We start from the raw sequence: 22,570 nt of genomic DNA on the forward strand, positions 1-22,570 counted from the left end.
CCCCAGCCAGTCCTTCCGGGACTCACGGGAGAGGCAGCGAGCCCTGACCTTGTCCTCTGTCCTCTGAGAGGGGTTAACCGAGGTCGCGGGGCCAGCAGCACTAGCGTCACCTAGGACCTGGTTAGAAATGCTTTGGGTTCTGTCTTCTCCCTCCTGCAGAGCCCCGAGCTTTTGAGCGGGGAGTAGGAGGGTAGCCCCTATGCTAAACAGACTTTACACACAGTATCTCATTTAAAACTCACAAAGACAATAGTCTTCATTTAACATCATGGATAGTTTCTGCGACTTTAAGCAAAACGATGCATGATAAAACCAGCTTTACCATAAGCTAACTGATATAAACAGAATTAAATTCCTACAGCGTCTCATTAATGTTATGATGAAACAACACGGAACAAAATAACGTTATTCAGGGACCGGCTGTGTGCCGTGAGGTGGACGCTTTCTCCCGATCCTTTTCGGCTGGGAAAGCCAAAGTTCCAAGAAGTTAAGAGACTTGCCTGGCATCACTGGGGCTGACTCTCACCCAGTCTGGCTCCCAAGTACGTGCTCCTAAGCACGTTCGACATGTAGCTCCTCGCCTGGGCTGAATATAAACACCCCACCGAGGCCCGTGCCCTTCATGCCAGCCCCCACCCGCCACCCCCACTTCTCCCTGCCTGGCAACCAGTCCTGAATGTTTCCTCAAGAGACAGGGCTGGGCCATCCACGCAGGGTTGGGACGAGGGGCGGGAGCCAGAGCCCCATCTCATGAGCAGGCAGCACCTCTGCCAAGGCCCTCGGCGGCCCCGCACGGGGGAGCAGCGGGGAAGGCAGCGGTCCGCGGGCTGGCAGCCCAGCCTGCGCCCCGAAGCCTGGGGGAGACAGCGGCTGACCTGTGGACTCGAAGACTGCTGCTGTGTGCTCATCTGACTCAGGCCGGTTCCTGAATAATATTAGAGGGGACCTGGGTTTGCGTCCTGGCTTGTCACCAATGTACTGAGTGACTTGGGCTAGTCACATGGTCACCTCCCCTTGGAATCTGTTTTTCCATCTCTGCGGTGAAGCGGTGACTGACTGATCATTTGCAAGGACATCGCCTGCTCTGAAGCCGTGTCTCGGACGCTAGAGTTCCAGGTGCCATTGCAGAAGTCTGGCCGGGACATGGGGAGCTGAAATGCCAATGGCCCTGGAACCAGCTCTCCCTCAGCCAGACTCATCTCTGCTTGAGACTTGGGAGTGACCCCTGCTGTCCCTGACGTGCCTGGGTTTGCACCTACTTCCCTCTCCCCCATATACTCACGCCCAGAGGATTTCTCTCCTATGTCATATCCTGGCAGGGCACCAGGGTGCGGAAGGAGCTGAGGAGCCAGACCCAGAGGCAGCCATGGGGACCTGTACTGTGGAGACTGATGCCAACATCTCCTCTGGCCTTGAGAGCAACACCACGGGCATCACCGCCTTCTCCATGCCCGGCTGGCAGCTGGCACTGTGGGCTGCGGCCTACCTGGTCCTCGTGCTGGTGGCCGTGACGGGCAATGCCACGGTCATCTGGATCATCCTGGCCCATCAGAGGATGCGCACGGTCACCAACTACTTCATTGTCAACCTGGCCCTGGCCGACCTCTGCATGGCCGCCTTCAACGCTGTCTTTAACTTCGTCTACGCCAGCCACAACATCTGGTACTTCGGCCGCGCTTTCTGCTATTTCCAGAACCTCTTCCCCGTCACGGTCACGTTCGTCAGCATCTACTCCATGACCGCCATCGCCGCAGACAGGCAAGAGGCGGAGGGGTTGGGAGAAGCTGGGGGGAGCCGGCTCACGTTGCTGGGGCTCAGAAGGGGCTGGTGACTGAACCCAGGGAATTGCCTCCCAACCTGGTCATGATCCAAACCTACACATCAGGAAGGCAGGGGACTGTGGGGCTGAAGCAGGTGAGGTGAAGGCTAGACTCAGGGAGAACTTCACACCAGATGGTTGTTCAAGGCAGGGCAAGAGTGGCAGTGTTTAAGGAACTTTCTGGAGTGTTCTGTTCTGCAGTTGCTCTTCGCTGTGGGCTCTGTCTTTTGCTACAAGGAAATTGCTCATACGGTTTTCCTACTCCTAGAGAGATTAGACGAGGGGGGATTTAATATTGCATGCAGTTAGCATATCATTACACGGAGACCATTATTTTCCCGTGGCTGCTGTCAGGGGCTGCAGACTGACTTCTGCTGAAGGGGTCGGGAGGGATGGAGGAGTGATCAGTGGGCAGATACGAGATCCTTGTAAAGCAGGCGCTGGGGCAAGCCGGGCCCGGTGTGAATGCAGAGGGGGACTGTGTGCCCCTGGGGGAGTGTGGTTGAGACAAACAAAAAGAAACAGGAAAGACACCAGACGTGTGGGAGGCAGGGTGGGAGCCCGGACCCTCGGAGACTCAGATGCCGCGTCAGGATGGTTTGATGCGGCTCACGGTCCCCCAGCCCAACCCAACTACCCCGGCAACCTCTCACCTACCGCAGCTCACTTCTCTGCTCTTGGCTATTTTATTATAGTTTCTCTGAAGATTTCATTTGAGAAATTTGTTTCTACTAATTAACAACAAAAAGGAAGTTTTAAGACCATTCATCTAGACCAGTGGTTCTCAACCTTCCTAATGCCAAGACCCTTTAATACAGTTCCTCATGTTGTGGTGACCCCCAACCATAAAATCATTTTCGTTGCTACTTCATAACTGTAATTTTGCTACTCTTATGAATTGTAATGTAAATATCTGATGTGCAGGATGTATTTTCATTGTTCCAAATGGAACATAATTAAAGCATAGTGATTAATCACAAAAACAATATGTAATTATATATGTGTTTTCCGATGGTCTTAGGCGACCCCTGTGAAAGGGTCGTTCGACCCCCAAAGGGGTCGCGACCCACAGGTTGAGAACCGCTGATCTAGACACACGTTCTAATTTTGCATCCAGGGAAACTGAGGCTAGAGAGATGTTCAGGATCCCCTGCGGTCAGCCAGCAAGTCAAGGGCAGGACCGGGTGACCGGAACCCAGGCACACACACCACTGCCACCACAAAAAAGACCCTTAACACCCCCCGGATATGACTGAAAGTCCCACTAAGATTTTCTTCCTTTTACTCAACAAGTATTTTGCGTGTGTCGTCTATTTCAGGCATTGGGAATATACAGCAATAGGAGACAATAGTCCCAAAATCATGACCTCATAAAAACTTCCTTTTTAAAACTTCCAGGAGACCAGGCAGGAGGCTGTTGAATAGTAATCCAGGTGAGAGAGGAGGGTGGCTCCGGTCAGGGTGGTAAGAGTGGAGACTTGTCCATTCATTTCTTCAGTCATTCATATGTTCAATGCCTACTATGTAGAGATACTGTTCTGGGCATTGGAGGGGGCGGGAAGAACAGAGAAAAATGCCTGCCCTGGTGAGAAGTTAAATAATAAATGCATGCATAAATAAATTATCTATGGCATGTGGAGTCCCAGTTCGCCGGACTCCAGCAGTGCTATGGGGAATGTTAGGAAGGGGAAAGGGAACCCGAGGTGCTAGGGTGTGTGTGTTGGGGTGGGGGCAGGTTGTAGTGTTAGACACGGCGTCAGAACTGGACTGGTTGTGAGGGTAGGATTTGAGCAGACAGAAGGGAGGCGAGAGGATGAGCCTCCTGGGCTCTGGGGAAGGAATGTTCCAGGCAGCAGGCGCAGCAGCAGCCACAGCCCGTGGCAGGAGCATGCCTGGGGGGCATGAGGAGCAGCAAGGAGAGTCTTCACCAAGAAGGGGGGGGAAGGGAGGGGGGCGGAAATGCTCTTGAGCACAGTCGGTTGCTCACTTCATGCCCCAGACCTCAAGGCATACAGCTCAGGGCAAGGGCCAAGTAAATAATAAATAACAAATAAATAAGTAATAAATAACACGTGAAGCTGGTCCTACTGTCCACGGCCGCTCCTCTGTAATAGACCACGAAGAAAAGCTCTCCTCTCCCACCCCACCTCCTAGAGCAGGAAGGACACCTAAGCCCACCCGTTGACTCTGGTCACCTACATCATCGATGGGGGTGCAGAATCCTCAAGAACCTTGAGGACCCAGCCAGTGTGGCTCTGTGGTTGAGCATTAATTCATGAACCAGGAGGTCACAGTTCAGTTCTTGTTTGAGACCCATGCCTGGATTGTGGGCTCGACACCCAGTAGGGGTCATGCAGGAGGCAGCTGATCAATGATTCTCATCATTGATTTCTTTTTCTTTTTCTTTCTTTCTTTCTTTCTTTCTTTCTTTCTTTCTTTCTTTCTTTCTTTCTTTCTTTCTTCTTCTTTTTTTTTTTTTGGCTTCAAAAAACTCTGTTTTATTTGGTCCAATGCACGGGAGAGGGCTTCAGGGTGTTAAAAGAATGGCTAATAGTTTTGGGGAGAGGCTCAGGTTAAAGCCAGACACCAGGGGATGCAGAGGGGCCCCTCAAAGGCCTCTGGGCTCCAAAGGCTCCTAGTTGTGCTTGAGGATGAGCCGTTGGAAGAGACTCTCGCCTAGCCCAGCCCCCCGCCCAGCCTGGGGGCAGCAGCCTGCGGAGGTGAGTCAGGTGTTGCCCATCTTCTTGATGAGCTTCACCTCCTCACCCCGGCAGTGGTTCTGCAGGAAGTCACAGAGGTCTGTGCGGGTAGAACCAGGGCCTGCAGATCCAAAGGGCCTGGTTCCGGTTCCTCTCCAAGGCCAGGGCGGCTCCATGGCACCCTGAGTTTTGCCCGCTCACTTTGGGCGGCTTCAGTGAGTCCTGGAGGAGAAGGCGGCCTCCGCGCTTGTTTTGCAGCTTTAAGAGACGCTCAGGGCCCTCGTAATTCTCCTCCACCAACTCGGGGAAGAAGCGGCCCCCGCCCCCGAGAGCTACACCGTTGTGGTCAAAGTGGAAGCCCAGAGAGAGGGAGCTGTGGGGCCCGCAGAGGCAGGCTGGCCGGGCGGTGGACCACAGCCTCCTCCTCGGTGGAATAATTCTGACGAATTTGGGAGCTCGTGGTTGTTCGGCAATAAGGAGTTAAGGTAGGAAAAACAGACAAACAAAACGGTGTGCTGGCTGGTCTCGGAGGTGCTTCTGAAGGTGGTGACTGGTAAGACGCAGGAGGGTGACCAGAGGCTGGAAGAAGGGGCGTCCCTGGGTCTGTTCTGTCCAAACACTGTGGAAGCAAAAGACAGATCCGGGACCGCCGAGGGCACTGCCATCATTGACATTTCTATCTCTCTCTCCCTCTCCCTTCCTCTCCAAAATCAAAAAATAATATATTTACTTTTTAAAAGACAGAAGGGTTAAAAAAAAAAAAAGATGAACCTTGAGGAACATGGCCTACTTCTCCTGCTAGGGTACTCGGCCTGGGTCTGGGCTGTGGAGGGGTAGGTCTGGCCGGGGGCCAGGCCACAGTCAAGGGAGAAGGTCAGTGTCACAGGGTGGGCAGGGCTGGGTCAATAGTCATCTAGTCCAGAGGTGCACCAGCTGTGACCGTGGACTGTGAGCGAAATGAGGGGTCATGAATTTGGAGGGGGGGTCGCAATTACCAATGTAGGCAGCACACCACGGTTCGCTGGGACTCCAGCAGGGCCTGGGACTGTCACCAATAGATACCGGTATCACAGGTACTTCTGTTGTGCAGAAATCTCAAAGTATCACCTACACTCACTACAATCACTACTTCAAAATCACCATAGTTTCCAGACCTGCTGGTAGATCTTGTTGTTTAGTGGATGGATAAAGAAGGGGACACATTACTATGCCCCAACTTTATTTTATATTTTAATGATGGTATTTCAGTGTAACCGATTGTCTTCATAATCCTGTGTGCTATACCACAGAGGGTCACACAGGCAGGCTGTTCCATCACCAGAGGGAGCCAGGGAAGGTGCTGGACAGTGCACTGGTCACATGCAGAGGGCATTGAATGCCGTGTTTAAAGGTTTGGGCCTATGCTGTCCGATAGCGTAGCTGTGGCCGGATGTGCCTATTTAAGTTCTAATTAATTAAAACTGCCCGAACAGGACAGTGCATGCAGAGAGCGTTTCCACCATTGCAGAAGGCTGGCGGCAGCACTACGGTGGGCTCTGTCCAGGGGACTGTTGGGCTCTGCTCAGGTTTCTGAGCAGAAGAGGGACTGGCCTAGGGCTGAGCTTCAGACAAATGTCCAGAGATGGACTTCCAATATGGCCACACTGCTCTCTTGTGGCCACGGAGAGCAAGTCCATTCTCAAAGGGAGGCGTGTACTGGGGGTCTGGGCTGGGGTTTAGGCCACAGTGTGCCATGTGGCTGTGGGAAAGCCAGCAGCCCCGCTGGCTCTCTGCAGGTCACCAGCAGCATGTGGGGAACGGGGCTAGAGGGTGTGGGCCTGCAGTGGGGGAGCAGGGGGGCTGGTGTGACAGGAAGGCGCCCACTGCTTATCCTGTCCTTTGCTCACAGGTATATAGCCATCGTCCACCCCTTCCAGCCACGGCTCTCAGCCCCTGGCACCAGAGCAGTTATTGCTGGCATCTGGCTGGTGGCCCTGGCCCTCGCCTTTCCCCAGTGTTTCTACTCCACCATCATCATGGACCAGGGAGCCACCAAATGCGTAGTGGCCTGGCCCGAAGACAACGGTGGCAAGGTGCTCCTTTGGTAAGGCCTGGGGGCGGGGGAGCATGGGTGTGTGCACATGTGCATACACCTGCCAATGTGTGTGCTTGTGTGTTTGCACACACATGCATGTACACATGTGTAGGGTGTGCATGTGGGTACACATATGTGTCGGTGAGTGTACTTGGGATTATGTGAGTACACGTGTAAACTACAAGTAATACCAAGTACTAAGTGTCAGGCTTGTTCTAAGTATATTACATATATGAACTCATCTACTTCTCTTAATATTATGGGATATGTATTATTATTATTCCCATTTTTCAGATGAGGAAACTGAGGTGCTAATAAACTAAGTAATGAGCCCTAACCAGTTTGGCTCAGTGGATAGAACGTCGGACTGAAGGGTCCCGGGTTCGATTCTGGTCAGGGGCATGTACCTTGGTTGCGGGCACATCCCCAGTGGGGAGTGTAGAGAAGGCAGCTGAATCGATGTTTCTCTCTCATTGATGTTTCTAACTCTCTATCCTTCTCCCTTCTTCTCTGGAAACAATCAATAAAATATATTTTAAAAATAAAAATAAATAAACTAAGTAGTGTGCCCAAGACCATTCAGCTAGTAAGTGGTGAAGGAAGGAGCTAAACACAGGCAGTCCTGCCTCAGAGCCCAGTCTCCCCCCGGCCCCAATCTGCCCCTTCGATCAGGATGTGCGCCCTTAAACGAGAATATGGATGCGTGCACATGTGCATGTGACACTGCGTGTGCAGGTGCACTGCCCCACTCATGTCTGTGAGCATTTGTGTGTGTATAAGTATGTGGGTGTGCTTGTGGGCGTGTGTGCACACAGGTACGGTCGGGAATGTGTGTGTAGGTCTGTGTTTGGGGGCGGGCACTGTAAAAGCTCGGGCCACACGGATCGGGGTATTGAGGCAGGAAGGAAGGGCAGGGGATGCAGCCTGGATGTTTTGGGGGGATGCCTGGTGCCTGCCTGTGCTAAGGTGGGTGCCAAGGGCTCGGGGGAGGGGGGGTAAACTAACCTCAGTGTGGTCCAGCTGCTGTGTGTCCTGGGTAAGCCCTTCCCCTTCTGGGCCTCCACATGCCTAGTCCTCATGGCGTGGCTTCCTGACACCCAAGCGTGGCATGGTCGGTTGTAGAGGATGAAGAACTGGTTGGGGGCTTGGAGTCCTACTCTGTCCCTGCTGCTGGAAGACCCTTCGTAGTCTCTTAACCTCTCTCTCAAATGGGGGTTATTAGTGGAAGGACCTTGTCCAAGGGCTGTTGTGAGCACATAGGAGAAAATTCCCAGAAGCCCCAGCACCATGCCTGTCACAGAAGTGGCGCCTCAGTATGTGGCGGCATAAATAGGGGACAAACAACCACAAACCTGGAGGTGGCAGGTTTAGTCCAACAAGGACCCAGCTGCCCCAAGCATGAGGATCTGAGCCGAGGGCTGCCAGGTCACCATGCAACACAGCCCCAGGACGTCCTGGAGGAGAATGCGGCCTCCCACATTCCTTCTATCCATAGGTATGAGGCTCCAACCTGGCTTGTTTCCCCAGGAAAACAAGCAGCTCCAACACCACCCCTTCCTGGTCCCCATCTGCCCCCGGCACCCGCCAGAAGAGGGCGGCGCAGTGGCCTTCAGTATTGGTGAAGGCGCCATTCCTCTGAGAAGCCTGTTCCTGGGGACTGTTGAGTTTTGAGGGCAGGCCCTGCCCGGGGTCTTGTCCCTACCCTGCACCCCACCTTCTCAGAAGGAGTCCCTGCTGCAAAGCCGGGTCCGTAGAGACGCTGACGGGTTCCCATTTTCTGGCTCAGGGAGGGATGGAGAGCAGACTATTCCGGGACTGGCCACTGGGAGGCGGTGTTCCCCACGTTATCCCAGGCCTCCCTGCCCTGAGAAGGGCCAGTGGGAAGCAGGGTAGAGCACCTGCTCCTGGGGCTGGTGCGCACCCACGATTCAGGCAACACTTGTGCACACCTGTGATTCTGGAAGGAGAGATTCCGAATTGTGAGTAGCGATGGGGGCGGATAAGTAAGTTTACTTCCTCCTTTGTGCTTACTGACATTTTAAGTTTTAAACAAATGTATGACTTTGTTAACTTCTTCCTTCCTACTTACTCCCTTTTTGGTGCTTGTCTATCACGGGCGGACGCAGGGCTAGCACTGGTTCCCTCCTGCAGCCGAGAGCCTCTGTGGGCAGGTGCTGGCTGACGTTGCCTTCATTTATTTATTTATCTTCCTTAACTCAAACTAAGGCCTGGGGGGGGGGGGCGCCAGGGGCGACCCCAGGGCAGCTCAGGGGTGCCCGCGCGGTCCTGGGGACTGGGCGCTGGAGGAGGCCGAAGTCACCCCCGTACCACAGGTGCCCAGGCCCTTGGCTCTCCCTCCAGGTACCACCTCGCCGTGATCGCCCTCATCTACTTCCTTCCTCTCGCGGTGATGTTCTTCGCCTACAGCGTCATCGGCTTCACGCTGTGGAGACGCGGGGTGCCCGGGTACCATGCTCATGGCGCCAACTCCCAGTACCTGCAGGCCAAGAAGAAGGTGGGCTGGTTGGGGGGCTGGATGGGGAGGGGCGGGGCTCGGAGCCGCTCTTCTGGGCTCCAGGCCCGCCCTCAGGGGGGCGCCCCGGAGCACAGGAGCCACAAGTCCTGGCCGGAGCCTGAATTCTTCTTCCAGGGCAGGCCGACTTGCCCTTGGTCTTTAGCTAAACACAACGTTAAAGGAACTTCCCAGAATGTTAGGAAAATCGGGAAATCCTAAAGCCCCACAGAATTTCAGAGACCTCCAAGCACCTTAGAATGACAGTAAAATCTTACTCTGTTGAGTAATCAGAATGTTGAATTTAAGAAGTCCCGCAGAACTACAGGAGAACTTGCTAGGATCACAGGAGAATTCTCTGATGCTAGAACTGCAGACCTCAGAGATCTTATGGAGGTTGGGCTGCCTTCCGGCAACATCATCCGCCTTCAGTATCAAAGGAAGGGCCAGTGTTCCCCCTCCTCCCTCCCACGCAGGCTCAGAGCTCATCCTTGCCTTGCCCGCTTCCTGTGAGGCAAGCAGGGAGGTGATAGGTTAATCACATTGTGTATCAGGTCGAAGTCCCGACTTCTCATCTACTATTTGACTATTTGGACATTTTCAGGGCAATTCGGGGAGATGGTTGGGTATAGGACACCATGTGGGTGTTCCTCCGCATGGAGAGCTGGTCTCCATTTGCCAGCCCAGGCCTGTCTTCCATCCCTCATGGTGTACTGGGCCATGCTCAAGGGCACCTGCTGAAACCAGCCATATGGGGGGGGGGGTCAGCTGGGCCCTGGGCACAGGCTGGGGTCCCAGGTTGGAGCCTCATACCTATGGATAGAAGGGCTGTGGCAGATAAATCCCCAGGGAGGGCAGCAGGACTGGAGACCCATAGCTGGCATAGGGACTCCCAAAGAATGGGGTTAGGAGTGAGTCTCATCTACAAGGGATCCAGGGCACCTGTTAAAGGAAGTGGCCACTGAGTTGGGATTCGAGGAGTGAGGACTTCAAAGGAAAGACAGCAGGGTGGGCCGAGGGACCAGGCTGAGCAGAAGCCCCTACACAGAGGGCCCAGGAGTGCCTGAGCAGCAGATGCCCCAGGGGACTGAGGCCATAGAGGTAGACAGGACCTGCTTGCTGAGGGCTTCCCAGGCTGGCAAGAGGGCACCCCGCCCCGCCCCGGGGAGGACGGGGGCTCGGGGCTTCCAGGTGAGGAGTGACCTAAGCCTTTCCCCGCAGTTTGTGAAGACCATGGTGGTGGTGGTGGTGACGTTTGCCATCTGCTGGCTGCCCTACCACCTCTACTTCATCCTGGGCAAGTTCCAGGAGGACATCTACTGCCACAAGTTCATTCAGCAGGTCTACCTGGCGCTCTTCTGGCTGGCCATGAGCTCCACCATGTACAATCCCATCATCTACTGCTGCCTCAACCGCAGGTGAGTCCTCATCCGGCCCCTCTCCTCAGCCCTCAGGGCCCCAAGGCCGGGCCCTGCCTGGCCTTCCCTGAGCAGCTTGAGCCTGTGCTCCTGTGTCCTTGTGCCCCCTAATCCCACATGGGATTGCCATCCTCACAGTGAGCCCCCAGCACCCTCCTCCTGGTGTGAGCCCACCTCCTCCCCAAAGCCTTGCCCATTGTTATCACCATGTGCCTGCTCCTGCTCTCTCTTCTGAGGTTACCTCTGGAACAAGGAGAGGGAGGGACCGAGAGATGGAGGGAGGGGAGAGGCAGAGAGAGGCAGAAGGACAGACAGAGAGGGAGGAAGGAAGGAGCCCAGTAAAAGACTTCATCTGTTCTGACATTTTGTAAAAATATATTTTTATTGTTTTCAGAGAGGTAGAGAGAGGGAGAAAGAGAGATAGAAACATCAACGATGAGAGAGAATCATTGATTGGCTGCTTCCTGCACACCCCACACGGGGGATTGAGCCCACAACCTGGGCATGAGCCCTGACCAGGAATCAAACTGTGACTAGGTCGAGCTCAACCACTGAGCCATGCCGGCGGGGCTGCTCTGACACTTTTAAGAGCTCCTGCAATGAGAAGAACCGAGGACTGTCCTTGGGCGAGGAGAGCACCAGGCAGTGGGGAGCACGCGATCAGAGACCCAGAGCCGAGCCTGGCGGAGGGGCAGCCTGCCCCCTGGGAAGATCGCGGTGCATTTCCTGCCCTCGAGGGGCGTCCGGGGCAGCTGGGACGTGACTTTGGCAGAGACAGCCAGGGAGGATGGAGCCACGGCCTCAGTCCTCCCTGACACCACCTGGTTCCCCCCACTGTGTGCTGCTGGGGAAGCAGAGTCCCAGAGACGGGCTGGCATTCGCTCTGGGCACTTGGAGAGGTGGGAGGAGCGGGGCCAGGCAGAAACCCCAGCACCCAGGAGCCCTGCTTGCAGAGCAGGCCATGCAGCCTCGAAACCCCGAAGGTGGGGTCAGGCCGGAGGATCTGAGAGGTGGACACCGAGTCTGAGCTTAGCTGAGAGTGATATGGGCAAGGTTAGCCTGGGCCCCTTGGCTCACGCCTTCTTGTCACCTCCCTGCCCACGTGTCCAAGCCGCTCAGGCCATTAGGGTCTCTGTTGCTCAGACATCCTGCCCACCTGGGGAAGGCCAGAAGGACATGAGAAATCTATACAGTGTATTGAGTGTTTAACGGGTGCCAGAACCCTCAATTGCCTCCTGCAAGGTAAGCAGATAATCGAGGGAGGGAGGTGTTCATTCCCATTTTACAGATGAGGAAACTGAGTCTCAGAGAAGATGACTTTTTTCCTAAACTCGCACAGCAAGCAGTGGAGCCAGCATCCATGTCTCTCCAAGACCTGTAATCCTATCCCCACACCACACATCTCTCTTGCATGCAGCTTGCAGAACTTGGGGACAGGGACTGTCACACGAGGGACCACCAGCACGCAGTGTCTGCTACCCGAGGACATAGTTGCCAGGGCTCTGCTTCCCCAAGGGACTCCCAAGTTCCTGAGACAAGTTCTGAGTCATTCAGTGTTTGATGACACTGGTGCTCCTGGCAGGGACCTTTGTGGAGACTATGACCACCAAGGGGCTGTGTGCCTGGCACTGTTCCAGGCACTTGGGAGACACCGGTGAACAGAAACAACGCTCCTTCCCTCTGGGAGCTGACATTCTAGTGAGGGGGCCAGACAACAAGCAGACATAGTGAGTGCATGAGGCATGAGGTGGTAAGTCCTACGGAAAAGAGAAAACACGAGAGCTGGGTGAGGGAGGACAGGAAGGGCTGGGGAGGTAGTGGGCATGGGGTACAATTTCACAGGGTGGTCAGGGTAGGCCTTCTGGAGGAGTCTTTTGAGCAAAGATTTGAGGGTCTGGGGAGAGTTCTAGGCAGAGGGAACAGCCAAGGCAAAGGCCTTGGGGCCAAGGGAAGGACTTGGCTGGTACTCTGACCTGGGGCGCCCTGTGGGGCAGAGCCCAGGAGACACGCTCTGACGTCCCTTTGAAAAGAATCAGTCTGGCAGCTGTGCCGGAAGTGGACCACAGCGCGGCAACGGGAAAGAGGGAGATGATGGTTAGGCTAGCGCAGGGATCCAGGCGACAGACGGTGGGTTTAGACTGGGGTGAGGCGTGGTGAGTCTGGATATTGCTAAGGCAAAGCCAACAGAGTGGATGGAGGGGAGGTGGCACGCGAGAGGAGATCAAGGATGACTCCCAGGTTCTTGGCCTGAATAACCGGAAGGACAAGGATGGAGTCGTCAGTTGTCAGGAACTGAGATGCGGAGGATAATGAGGAAGGGGTGTGGGGAGGGTGATGGTTAGCTCAGGCGGGGACGTGCTGAGCGTGGGTGTGAGGGGCAGAGGCCTCTAAGCTCCCTCAGTAAAGGCATTTTTGGGCCACACCGTGGAGTCTTGTAGAGCCACAAGGCAAGGAGCTAAAGTCAGACCTGCTCTTCTGGACCATGGAACCGTGTGGTTCCTGGGAACAGTCAGTAGTTCTCTCCCCTTCTCGGCAGTCACGCAGGGTCTCAGCTATTTCTCTTCCTCCCCGACAGGCCAGTGCTCGCTATACGCCAGCCCATTTCCTCCACTCCCGACCGGCTTCCTCCTATCCCTAAGTTGTATGTGGATCTCTAGTGACATCTCAATGATGCCGAGGAGAGTTATTTTTTATGCAAACATACCCAAACTTCATAGTTCCAAGTGTATGTTTTCTTGGGAGAGCACCCTTATTCCACCCAACATTGCCAAAGCCCCAATTTTTTAAGACTCCTATGAACATTCCTTTACAAGTCAGTGAACAAGCCAAACAAGGAAACCTGTTGTTTCTATATAGTTTATACTTGGTTTCTTTTTGTCTGTTGGTTATAACAAGTGGTATACTTCGGCTTGGTCACCCACTTCCATCACTAGACTTAGCTTCTGATTACTCCTGGCTATTTCAAAAAATCAAATCTACTAAGGACAGTGTCTCCTAAAGATAGGGCCCCTGAGCAGTGGGAGCTCCTGGGAGTGAGGCAGTGACTTTCCTCAAGGGGAGCTGGGCTCCTGGAGGTGGGGGAAGCCACACGACAGCTCCTGTCACTGTCCCCTCACCCCCTGCTCCAGCTGTCCTCCATCCCCCCAGGTTTCGCTCTGGATTCCGGATCGCTTTCCGCTGCTGCCCATGGGTCACGCCAACCGAGGAGGATAAGATGGAGCTGACTCACACGCCCTCTCTCTCCAGGAGGGTCAACAGGTGTCACACTAAAGAGACTTTATTCATTAGTGGGGATGTGGCCCCATCTGAGGCTACCAGTGGGCAGGCTGGGGGTCCCCCAGATGGGGTGCCTACTGAATCCTGAAGCCTTGTGCCTGGCTGCAGGGTGAGGCTGACACCCTCTGAGAAGCAGCAGGTCAAGAGACCAGATGTGAAAATCTGGCCCATGCCTCACCCTTCAATACATGGATGGAAAAACAAGACGGGTCTGGGAACTCTACAGCGGATGCTGACTTTAAGGGGACCTAGCCTTCCCTCTCAGTGCTTCGGGGGACCCAATAGGAGCGAACACATCTAATCCAGGAGTTGCAAGTTCAGACGCCTTCCTGGGCATACAACATCATGTGTAAATTGGACCCAGTATAAAAGGAGAACTGCCAATATGATGATAAAAGGCCACTGGTTTCCAGTGTTGGGGTAACAGGGAATAGTGGGGACTGTGGCAAATGAGAGGACATAGGTATCCACAGAGGACAGTAGCTGATCGGCTCTGGACAAATGCTGCCATGTGGCAATGGAGCTCATTGTTGCCAGATCTAAATCCAGAGAAGCCAGAAATCCAAATGTGTGAGGCTTCTGGACTTGCTGCATTTGGCTCACATGTTTATACATGTTGGGAACACAAAACAAAACTCACCTGTGGGCAGCACCCAACAAGACACTGATTCTTCTCCAGTGAAAAGAAGGTCAGAAGGTTCTTGTTTTGCAAAGCATCACCTGTGAGTCAATCCGAGGCCTCTCTGCTCAGCATCTAAGAACTCAGATCCAGCCCAGTAGAGATGGTGGTTAAGAGTCAAAGGAATTGAAAACTGGGGAGAAAATAAGAGGCAAAGGGAGCCCCAGCTGTGCTGCCTCAGACAAGTCACTCTGACCCTCGGCTCTTCCTCTCCCCGCGGCGGTGTCCCCGCGGCGGTGGCGGTGAGGATGGCGGAAGTGGTGCCTATAAACTACCAGGCCAAGCACAGGTTAAGCGCCTAATAGACAGCAGCCATGGCCTTTGTTACTAGCATGCTGGCCGTCTTACAGAATGGCGCCTGCAATCAGCAACACAACTCTCACCCCCACTTCCACAGCAAGAAGGTGGCAGCCAGAAACCACCAACTGTCCCGACGCCCGGACAGCTCCAGGCCTGGCCCAAAGGCACCCCCCCCACCCCCGCTTGCCAACTCGCCCTCTACACCGCAGGGTCCCGGCAGAAGAACCAAGATTAATGTTGTGTTCTCCACAAAGATCACTGTGCACAGGCATCGGCACTGCCCAATAAAGGGACTGGTCTCACCACACCAAGGGAGCATGCGGTCAGTCCTGGGGGGGCGCCCGTCCGGGGGGGGGGGCACCCAGAGCTGTAGCCATGGCTTGGGAGGCTCACGTGCCCCCCGTCACAGGCACCAGAATGCGGACTGATGTGGGATCCTCCAAAAGGACGGGCTGTGGGAGGATCCAAAATGGAACAGCGGCCTCAAGGCTGAGGAGGGGTAGGGACGCAAGGGTCCACTAAGGGCCAGGCTCCTGCGGAAGGGGTTAATGTCAGGTGGGGGAGAGGAGAGTGCAGCCACCCTGTGCCCAGGCTGCTGCAGGACTTCATCTGCGTGGGGCCTCGGTCCGCCATCCTCTGGATGTCAGAGTTGGCAGAGAAGGTGCCGAGGGCAGATCTGCTTGGGGTGGCAGGGGAGGCGGATGTGGCCCAGCCTCTCATTAAACCCAGACAGCCCCGGAAGCCAAGTGGACTTTTTTCCTTGTTCCCACAGCAAGTGAGGAAGCCAGGCTGCAGGAGGACAGAGGGCACCTCTTTACCTGGGACGGGGGCTGCAGGAGGACAGAGGGCACCCCTTTACCTGGGACAGGGGCTGCAGGAGGACAGAGGGCACCCCTTTACCTGGGACGGGGGCGGCAGGAGGACAGAGGGCACCCCTTTACCTGGGACAGGGGCTGCAGGAGCCTCTCCCCAGGACAGGACCCTGGGGCTGGAGCAGGTGCTGGAAGACCCGGGGAGAGGCTAGCCCTGACGCAGCAGGGAGAGACCACAGGAGTCCAGAGGAAGGCGGGGCTAAAGAACTCGATCTTCACCTCAATTCCCCCCTTGACCAGGCAGCCACAAAAACCCCCAGGGTTTGGTTTTCGCCACTCCATGTCCTCCCCGGTCCCCGGCCATCAAGCATCACTCAGGTCTTTGAACTGGTACAAAGTTTACTAGGTCATACGACATGGCTCACAGAAGCGAAGGGACATTCCAATGAGGGCACTGTTTTGTTGTTGGTTCCTTTTACACAGGAGACAAGACACTTTGCCACAGGACCGAGCACCTCCCCCCCCCAAGACAGAATGCAAGACAGTCACAACGTGGCTACGACCAGGTCCACAGACACACAGCCCAGTGGCATGGACACGCCCGGACGGGAACCTTGGGAGGCCAGCAGTGGGTGCTGGGACGGGAGGAGGCGGCGAGCGCCCCTGGGCGGAGCGCAGGCAGTGTCTGCTGGTGATAATACATTTCACACGGGGGTTTGTCCCCAAGGACGGGCTGCAGACGCCCATGAGGCCTGTCCGATGGTGTGACTGGTCATCTCAGGCCAATAAATAATGTTGGACGAATGCATAAATTAGAATGGACACCACGACACTTCACACGTGGGGAACAGATGGCCAGGGTGAAATCAACTCATGCAGAGTGGCAGGGAGGTGAGGAGGGCCCGGAGGTGAGAGGTATTATCAACAGCACACACTGGATTCTGTACCCTACGTTAGGCGCCAGTGGTCGGCGTTTGCTCTCCTCCCGCTGTGGCAGTGGCGGGCTCTGGTGCTGGCGTCTCCCAGCTCCACTCGCTGGGAGATTGGGGGGGTCGCTGCTTGGAGAGAGAAGTAAGTGTTGGAAGGGCAGCAGGCTGGGGTCCGGGGCTCTTAGCTGCCCCGTTCGTCCCGGAGCCGGACGCCCACTGCCGTGATGAGAGCAGCTCCCTTGCCACTGCCATCTTCAGACAGGAGGAAGGACACGTTACACTTTGGTGACAGTTCCTTCACGGTTTGGTGCATGATTCTGGAGAAGCTGAAAAAGAGAAGAAAAGGGTAGGTAGGGTAAGATGAAAAGAGATGCTGGACCCACCTGAAGATGCTAAAGGACTCTAATAATAAGGAGGGCAAACATGACAGGAGGGGCTGCTTAGCAGCAGCTGTGGCTTATTGAGAATGGCAGGTGGATTTATAATCAATCCTATGATTACAATTCTCAGCTGAGAATCAAAACCAAACTACCCTGTACAGCAGACAAGGGCCAGGGCATGAATAATACACTGAGACACGCCTGTCCTCAAAGACACACCTTGAGGTTCCTAGAGGACCAAAAACCAAGAGCTGTGCGAGGGCCTCCATGGGCAGGAAATCATCTGCCCACAGCTGCAGCCCTCGGACCCCCCACCCCATCACCAGCTACAGCCCAGCACCAGAAGCCAAGAGGGGGAGGCCTGCTAGTGAAGGAGAATCTCTAAATGAGAGGTGACTCGAGGTTCTTGCATTTTTTGTTGAAAATGAGACCAGACTGAGGATGCTCAGGACATGGGGGCTCTCAGAGGTCACGTGGACTGCCCTTTGCGGAACACCTACCATTTACCTACACTTTATACACATAATTTCCAGTCCTGCCAGCAGCCATTATCCCATGAGGAAGGAGAGACTTGGCAAGACTGAGCAACTGAACACGGCTTCCAAATGATGGTGCCAGGATTAAATCCAGGTGTGTATGGCTCCAAAGCCTAGCTCTAAACCACACCTGGGTGCTACCTCAGGTGAGGAAGAGGGTGGCTATTAAGGTGGAGCCAGACAGACGGGTCCATCCCCAGCCATGGCCATGAGGTAAGCAAGAAGTGCCTACGATGAGTTGGGTAACGTTGCTGTGAAGTAGGGTGACATTATGGCCTGGTGTGGCTGGGATGGTCCCAGTGTAATTATTAATAGCACTCTCTTCGCTGACAAAAGCACCCAAGAGTTCAGACAGTAAATTATATGGTCACTATTCGTAAGAGCCAGGTTTTGGGACGCGCTTGGCACAAAGAGCAGATGAGGTGTCGGGCACTTGACCGAAAGAAGTTCCTCCCCAGGCCCCTCTCTGCTACAAGCCCAGAGCCAACACGACTCCTGTGTCTCCTGGCAAGCTGATTTAGCAGATGAACAAGACAATGAGCCCTCCTCCCCCTTCCTTCACTCCCTCTCCCCGCTTACCAAATAGCCTCCTGGCCAGGCTGCAGCTACCCAGGCTGATGGGGCGGCCCACACCCCTCTCTCCTTCCTTTCCTGCTCCCCACCTGGACTCTGCCCGACCTAAATGGGCCCAGGAGGAGCGGGGAGAGGGACACGCCATGGCCCTGGTGTAAGCTGGCCAGGTAAAGCGCGAATCTGCCTCTCTCGGTTAAACTTCAGAGCAGTCCACGACCTCATCCCAGCTCAGCCCCAGTCCCTGAGCGCACAGCCGTCGGGTGAGGCATTTTCCTGGTGGGACTCACATCCCGATGCCCCATAACCATCAAAGGACCTCGCAGCCCAGGGAGCTCCGCCCATCCCAACCAGAAGCCCCACTCACTGCGGATGAAGCTTGTAGAGAGTTCCATCCACCCCCACGGTCACGTCGAGATGGTCCAGCCCTCTGTTTTCTCGGATCTTATCCACCACGGCAGCCATGCCTGCACCACACAGCTGCGCGGCCCTCCTGGACACCACGCCGCACACGGTCTTGACGAGGATACTGTCGTCGCAGGTGCTGTTCAGGCCCAGCTGCTGCAGGATGGCCCGGACCTGGAGCAGCGCCAAGCGGTCACTGTGGGAACAAGAGCAGGAGGCTGCATGAAGCAGGACCACGAGAGCAGCCCGGGAGCCCACTCACTGTACTTACCCGTGAATAGGTCATGGGGGCTTTTCCCCATCTAAGTAACATTTATTTGTAAATTTTTAAATGATTCCCCCAAAGTACTACCTGTTAAATTGTAGAAAATCTGGCAAATCTAGAGAAATAAATATTGGAAACTGAAAGCCATCCACAATCCCAACACTGGGGGAAATGCTATGAACATTCCCAACCTATTTTTTTCTGAATTATCTTTAACAATGTCTTTGTTCGTATGCACCACGGGCTTGTCCTTTACAAGTGGTTTTCTTTATTGCTTTTTTCCTTCTTCACACATCTGAGCAATTTCCCACCTCCTTACCTAAGCATTCCATTCTGGGATACACCAAACTTATTTAGCCAGTTTAAAGAAATTGAAGTTTTTTATAATTTTCTAATTTTCTGCTATTATGAAGTAGCATACTTTTTGTTTGTTTGTCTGTTTGTTAATCCTCACCCAAGGATATTTTTTCCATTGATTTTTTTAGAGAGAGGGGGAGGGAGGGTGGGAGACAGAGAGAGAAATATCTATGTGAGAGAGACACATCGATTGATGCCTTCAGCACGCACCCCAGGGACCAGGGATAGAATCTAAAACCCAGGCAGCACGTGCCCCTGACTGAGAATCAAACCTGAGACCTTCTGGTGCATGGGCCGACGCTCTAACCACTGAGCAACCAGCCGGGACGGAAGTAACATTCTAATGACGTTTCCTCTTTATAAATCTTTGCTATATATGGCCAAGTGCCTTTCAGAAAGTTGCATCACTTTACTCCCTCTGCCGCACAGTACTTGCCTGTCCTTGTCCCCCAGGGAAAGGATCACTTTTTAAAACGTCTGACAATTTGGTAAGAATGGCATCACACTGTGGTTTCATTTGCATTCTTCTCTATTAGTGAGGGTGACCTTTTTTATTTTATTTTTTCATTTGTTTATTGGCCATATGAACTAACTATTATGTCAAGACTTACTCTCCTGGGATATCTGTCTCATTCTTATTAAATTGAAAGAGATGATGATGACAGTAACGGTGGTAAGAGCAGCCAGCCCTGTGTGAAGACTTACTGTGTGACAGGTGCTTTACATACATTACCACGTTTCCTCTTCATACAGACCAACCAATACATGTAACATCGTTCCCATTTTAGAGATGAGGAAACAGCCTGGGAGAAACTGAGTAACTCACTCAGAGCACACAGCCAGGGGACAGAGCCGATCTCAAGACCAGACCTGATCGAGCTCTTGTTAACGGTGCCACACTCTGCATCTTAATGCATACAATGCAAATGGTTTCCTTTGTTCAAATGTTTGTTGTTTGCCTTATGAGTTTGATTACTGATTTTTTTTAACTTATAGAAGCTATTAGTGAAATTTGGCAATTTTTTCTTTATTATTTCTCATATACCTCATTGTAACTTTTTGTTCCTGACCTTCTCATGTATGTGGAGTTCCCATTCATACATACGTAGTGAAGTTTATGTTGTCTTGTTTATCTGTGTCATGTAGATTTAATTATTAGACAAGCAAAGAGAACCGAGGAGGGTAGGGGAAAGTTTCCTCCCCCGCTACGCAGGTGTGGGGGAAAGCAGTGAGCAGGCCCCGGCGGAGCCAATACTAGTGTTGCTATTGTGACCACTGTAAAAACAGGTAGTTTTTGCACACCTGTTTTGTTTTGTTTGTTTGTTTGCTTTTGCAGACCACTTTCACTTTCTCTCACCATGAAAGATGGCAAAGCAGAGATGAAATGCTTATATGAGAAAAATGGGAGGAAGGCAGAGGCAGTTTGCTGTGGGGCATGCACACGGGGTGGGCAAGCTATTCGATCCCAGCTGCCACTCAGATGGCATGAGGGTTGGGCTGGACCAGTGGTGCTGGGCTCTATAGGACTCAACGTCCCTGCAACACAGATATCTGTAATGCATCTTCACTATCCTGAAATTGAGTCCATATAACCTATTTACAAACATAATTTCAAACAAATATCATGCCCCAACATAAAGGACAAATAAAAGGAAAGTAATCCTATCTAATAATAGACAAAGAAAAGAAATCTCACAAATGGTCCGCTACGCTTCCCATTGGCTAATCAGCGAGATATGCAAATTAACCGCCAACAAAGATGGCGGCCGGCAGCCACGCAGCTGAAGCGAGCAGGAGGCTTGCTTGCTCCAGTGATGGAGGAAGCCAAGCTTCCTCCCTGCTGCGGCCGGGCTCTGAGCTCCATTCTAAGCAACAAAGTTGCAATTATAGAAGCTAAACAAACCCCAGATACCTGCTTTCAGCAGGCCGTGGCCTCGGAGCTGGAGCGGCAACAAAGTTTCAATTATAGAAGGTAAATAAATCCCAGAATAAAAAAAGAAAAAGAAAAAAAGGAGAGGCTGGGAGCTTTAGTCGCCAGCAGGCTTGGCCAGCCTAAAAACCCTCAGCCCCTCATCCAGACTGGCCAGGCATCCCAGTGGGGACCCCCACCCAAAAGAGGGTGTGGCCAGCCTGAAAACAGCCATCAGCCCCTCATCCAGGCTGGCCAGGCACCCAGTGGGGACCCCCACCCTGAAGGGAGTGTGACCAGCTGCAAACAGCCATCAGCCCCTCATCCAGGCTGGCCAGGCACCCAAGCGGGACCCCCACCCTGATCCTGGACACCCTTCAGGGCAAACCAGCCGGCCCCCACCCGTGCACCAGGCCTCTATCCTATATAGTAAAAGGGTAATATGCAAACTGAACCTAACAGCAGAAAGACTGGGAATGACTGGTCACTATGACACACACTGACCACCAGGGGCAGATGCTCAATGCAGGAGCTGCCCTCTGGTGGTCAGTGAGCTCCCACATGGGGGAGTTCTGCTCAGCCACAAGCCAGGCTGATGGCTGCCAGTACAGCGGTGGTGGTTGGAGCCTCTTCTGCCTCCTCAGCAGCACTAAGGATGTCCAACTGCAGCTTAGGTCTGCTCCCTGCTGGCCAGTGGACATCCCCCGAGGGCTGCCAGGCTGCCAGAGGGAAGTCTGATTGCCAGCTTAGGCCCAATCCCCCGGGGAGCAGACCTAAGCCAGCAGGTGGTCATCCCCCGAGGGGCTCCAGACTGCAAGAGGACACAGGCCGGGCTGAGGGACCTCCCCCCCTGAGTGCACAAATTTTTGTGCACCGGGCCTCTAGTTTATAATAAAATGGTAGAAGAAAAAAATCTCACAAGTGGTGCCTGGTGACCCCGTGGCCTGGTCGACCTCGAACAGGCCCTTCAGGAAAGCCCGTCCCCACTCACCTCTCAATCTGAGACAGGTACTTGGTCTGAAAGATGCCCTGAGTCTTCAGTGGCTCAGAGATCTTCCCTCGGAAGAGGAATCCCTTCTTGGTGAAGTCAAGCAAGATGTTGCGAACAATTTCACCCAGGTACATGCCGCTGATCATCTTCTCATACCTGCAACAGGAGGAGGGTGTCTATGCGAAGCCTTTGGTCTCACAGTCACCCTGGATGTCTGATTGCCCATCAAGGGCATCACCAATCCGCACCCCGAGCCCTGTGCCCCCAGCAGAGGCAGAGCGTGACGCCAGGAAGGACTGAGGCATCCTTAACTCTTCCCGGGATCAAAAATGAAACCACCAGCACACGTGTCTAAGTGCTGGACCGTTTCCCTCCTCACCTGACTTCCTGCCTCTGCTGGAAAATCCCATTCCAGCTCTCAGCTCCAACGTCACTTCTCCAGAGGCCTGACTGCCTCCCCAGACCAGGTTGTATCTGCAGAGGCCTGACTGCCTCCCCAGACCAGGTTGTATCTGCAGAGGCCTGACTGCCTCCCCAGACCAGGTTGTATCTCCAGAGGCCTGACTGCCTCCCCAGACCAGGCTGTACCTGCAGAGGCCTGACTGCCTCCCCAGACCAGGTTATATCTCCAGAGGCCTG

The 22,570-nt window shown here is 53.9% G+C and overlaps 2 protein-coding genes across 2 annotated transcripts in view; one reads left to right on the forward strand and one right to left on the reverse strand.

The window, feature by feature from the left end:
- Positions 1-1,366: 1,366 nt before the first annotated feature.
- Positions 1,367-13,886, forward strand: TACR2 (tachykinin receptor 2). Its single transcript, XM_006099965.3, has 5 exons — positions 1,367-1,758; positions 6,407-6,601; positions 8,954-9,107; positions 10,326-10,522; positions 13,670-13,886. Exons 1-5 carry the CDS (start codon positions 1,367-1,369, stop codon positions 13,884-13,886), a joined length of 1,155 nt encoding a protein of 384 aa, XP_006100027.1.
- Positions 13,887-15,970: 2,084 nt separating this feature from the next.
- The window catches only part of HK1 (hexokinase 1), a 64,104-nt gene continuing 57,504 nt past the window's right edge, over positions 15,971-22,570 (reverse strand). Inside the window, exons 16-18 of the mRNA XM_006099966.3 lie at positions 21,932-22,087; positions 18,372-18,605; positions 15,971-16,844 (exon numbers count right to left, since the gene is read on the reverse strand). Coding sequence (XP_006100028.1) covers positions 16,700-16,844; positions 18,372-18,605; positions 21,932-22,087 — 535 coding nt within the window. The 3' untranslated portion in view covers positions 15,971-16,699. The remainder of the gene's footprint in view (positions 16,845-18,371; positions 18,606-21,931; positions 22,088-22,570) is intronic.

Source organism: Myotis lucifugus, unplaced genomic scaffold (assembly GCF_000147115.1).
Source record: "Myotis lucifugus unplaced genomic scaffold, Myoluc2.0 scaffold_292, whole genome shotgun sequence".
NCBI lineage: Eukaryota > Metazoa > Chordata > Mammalia > Chiroptera > Vespertilionidae > Myotis > Myotis lucifugus.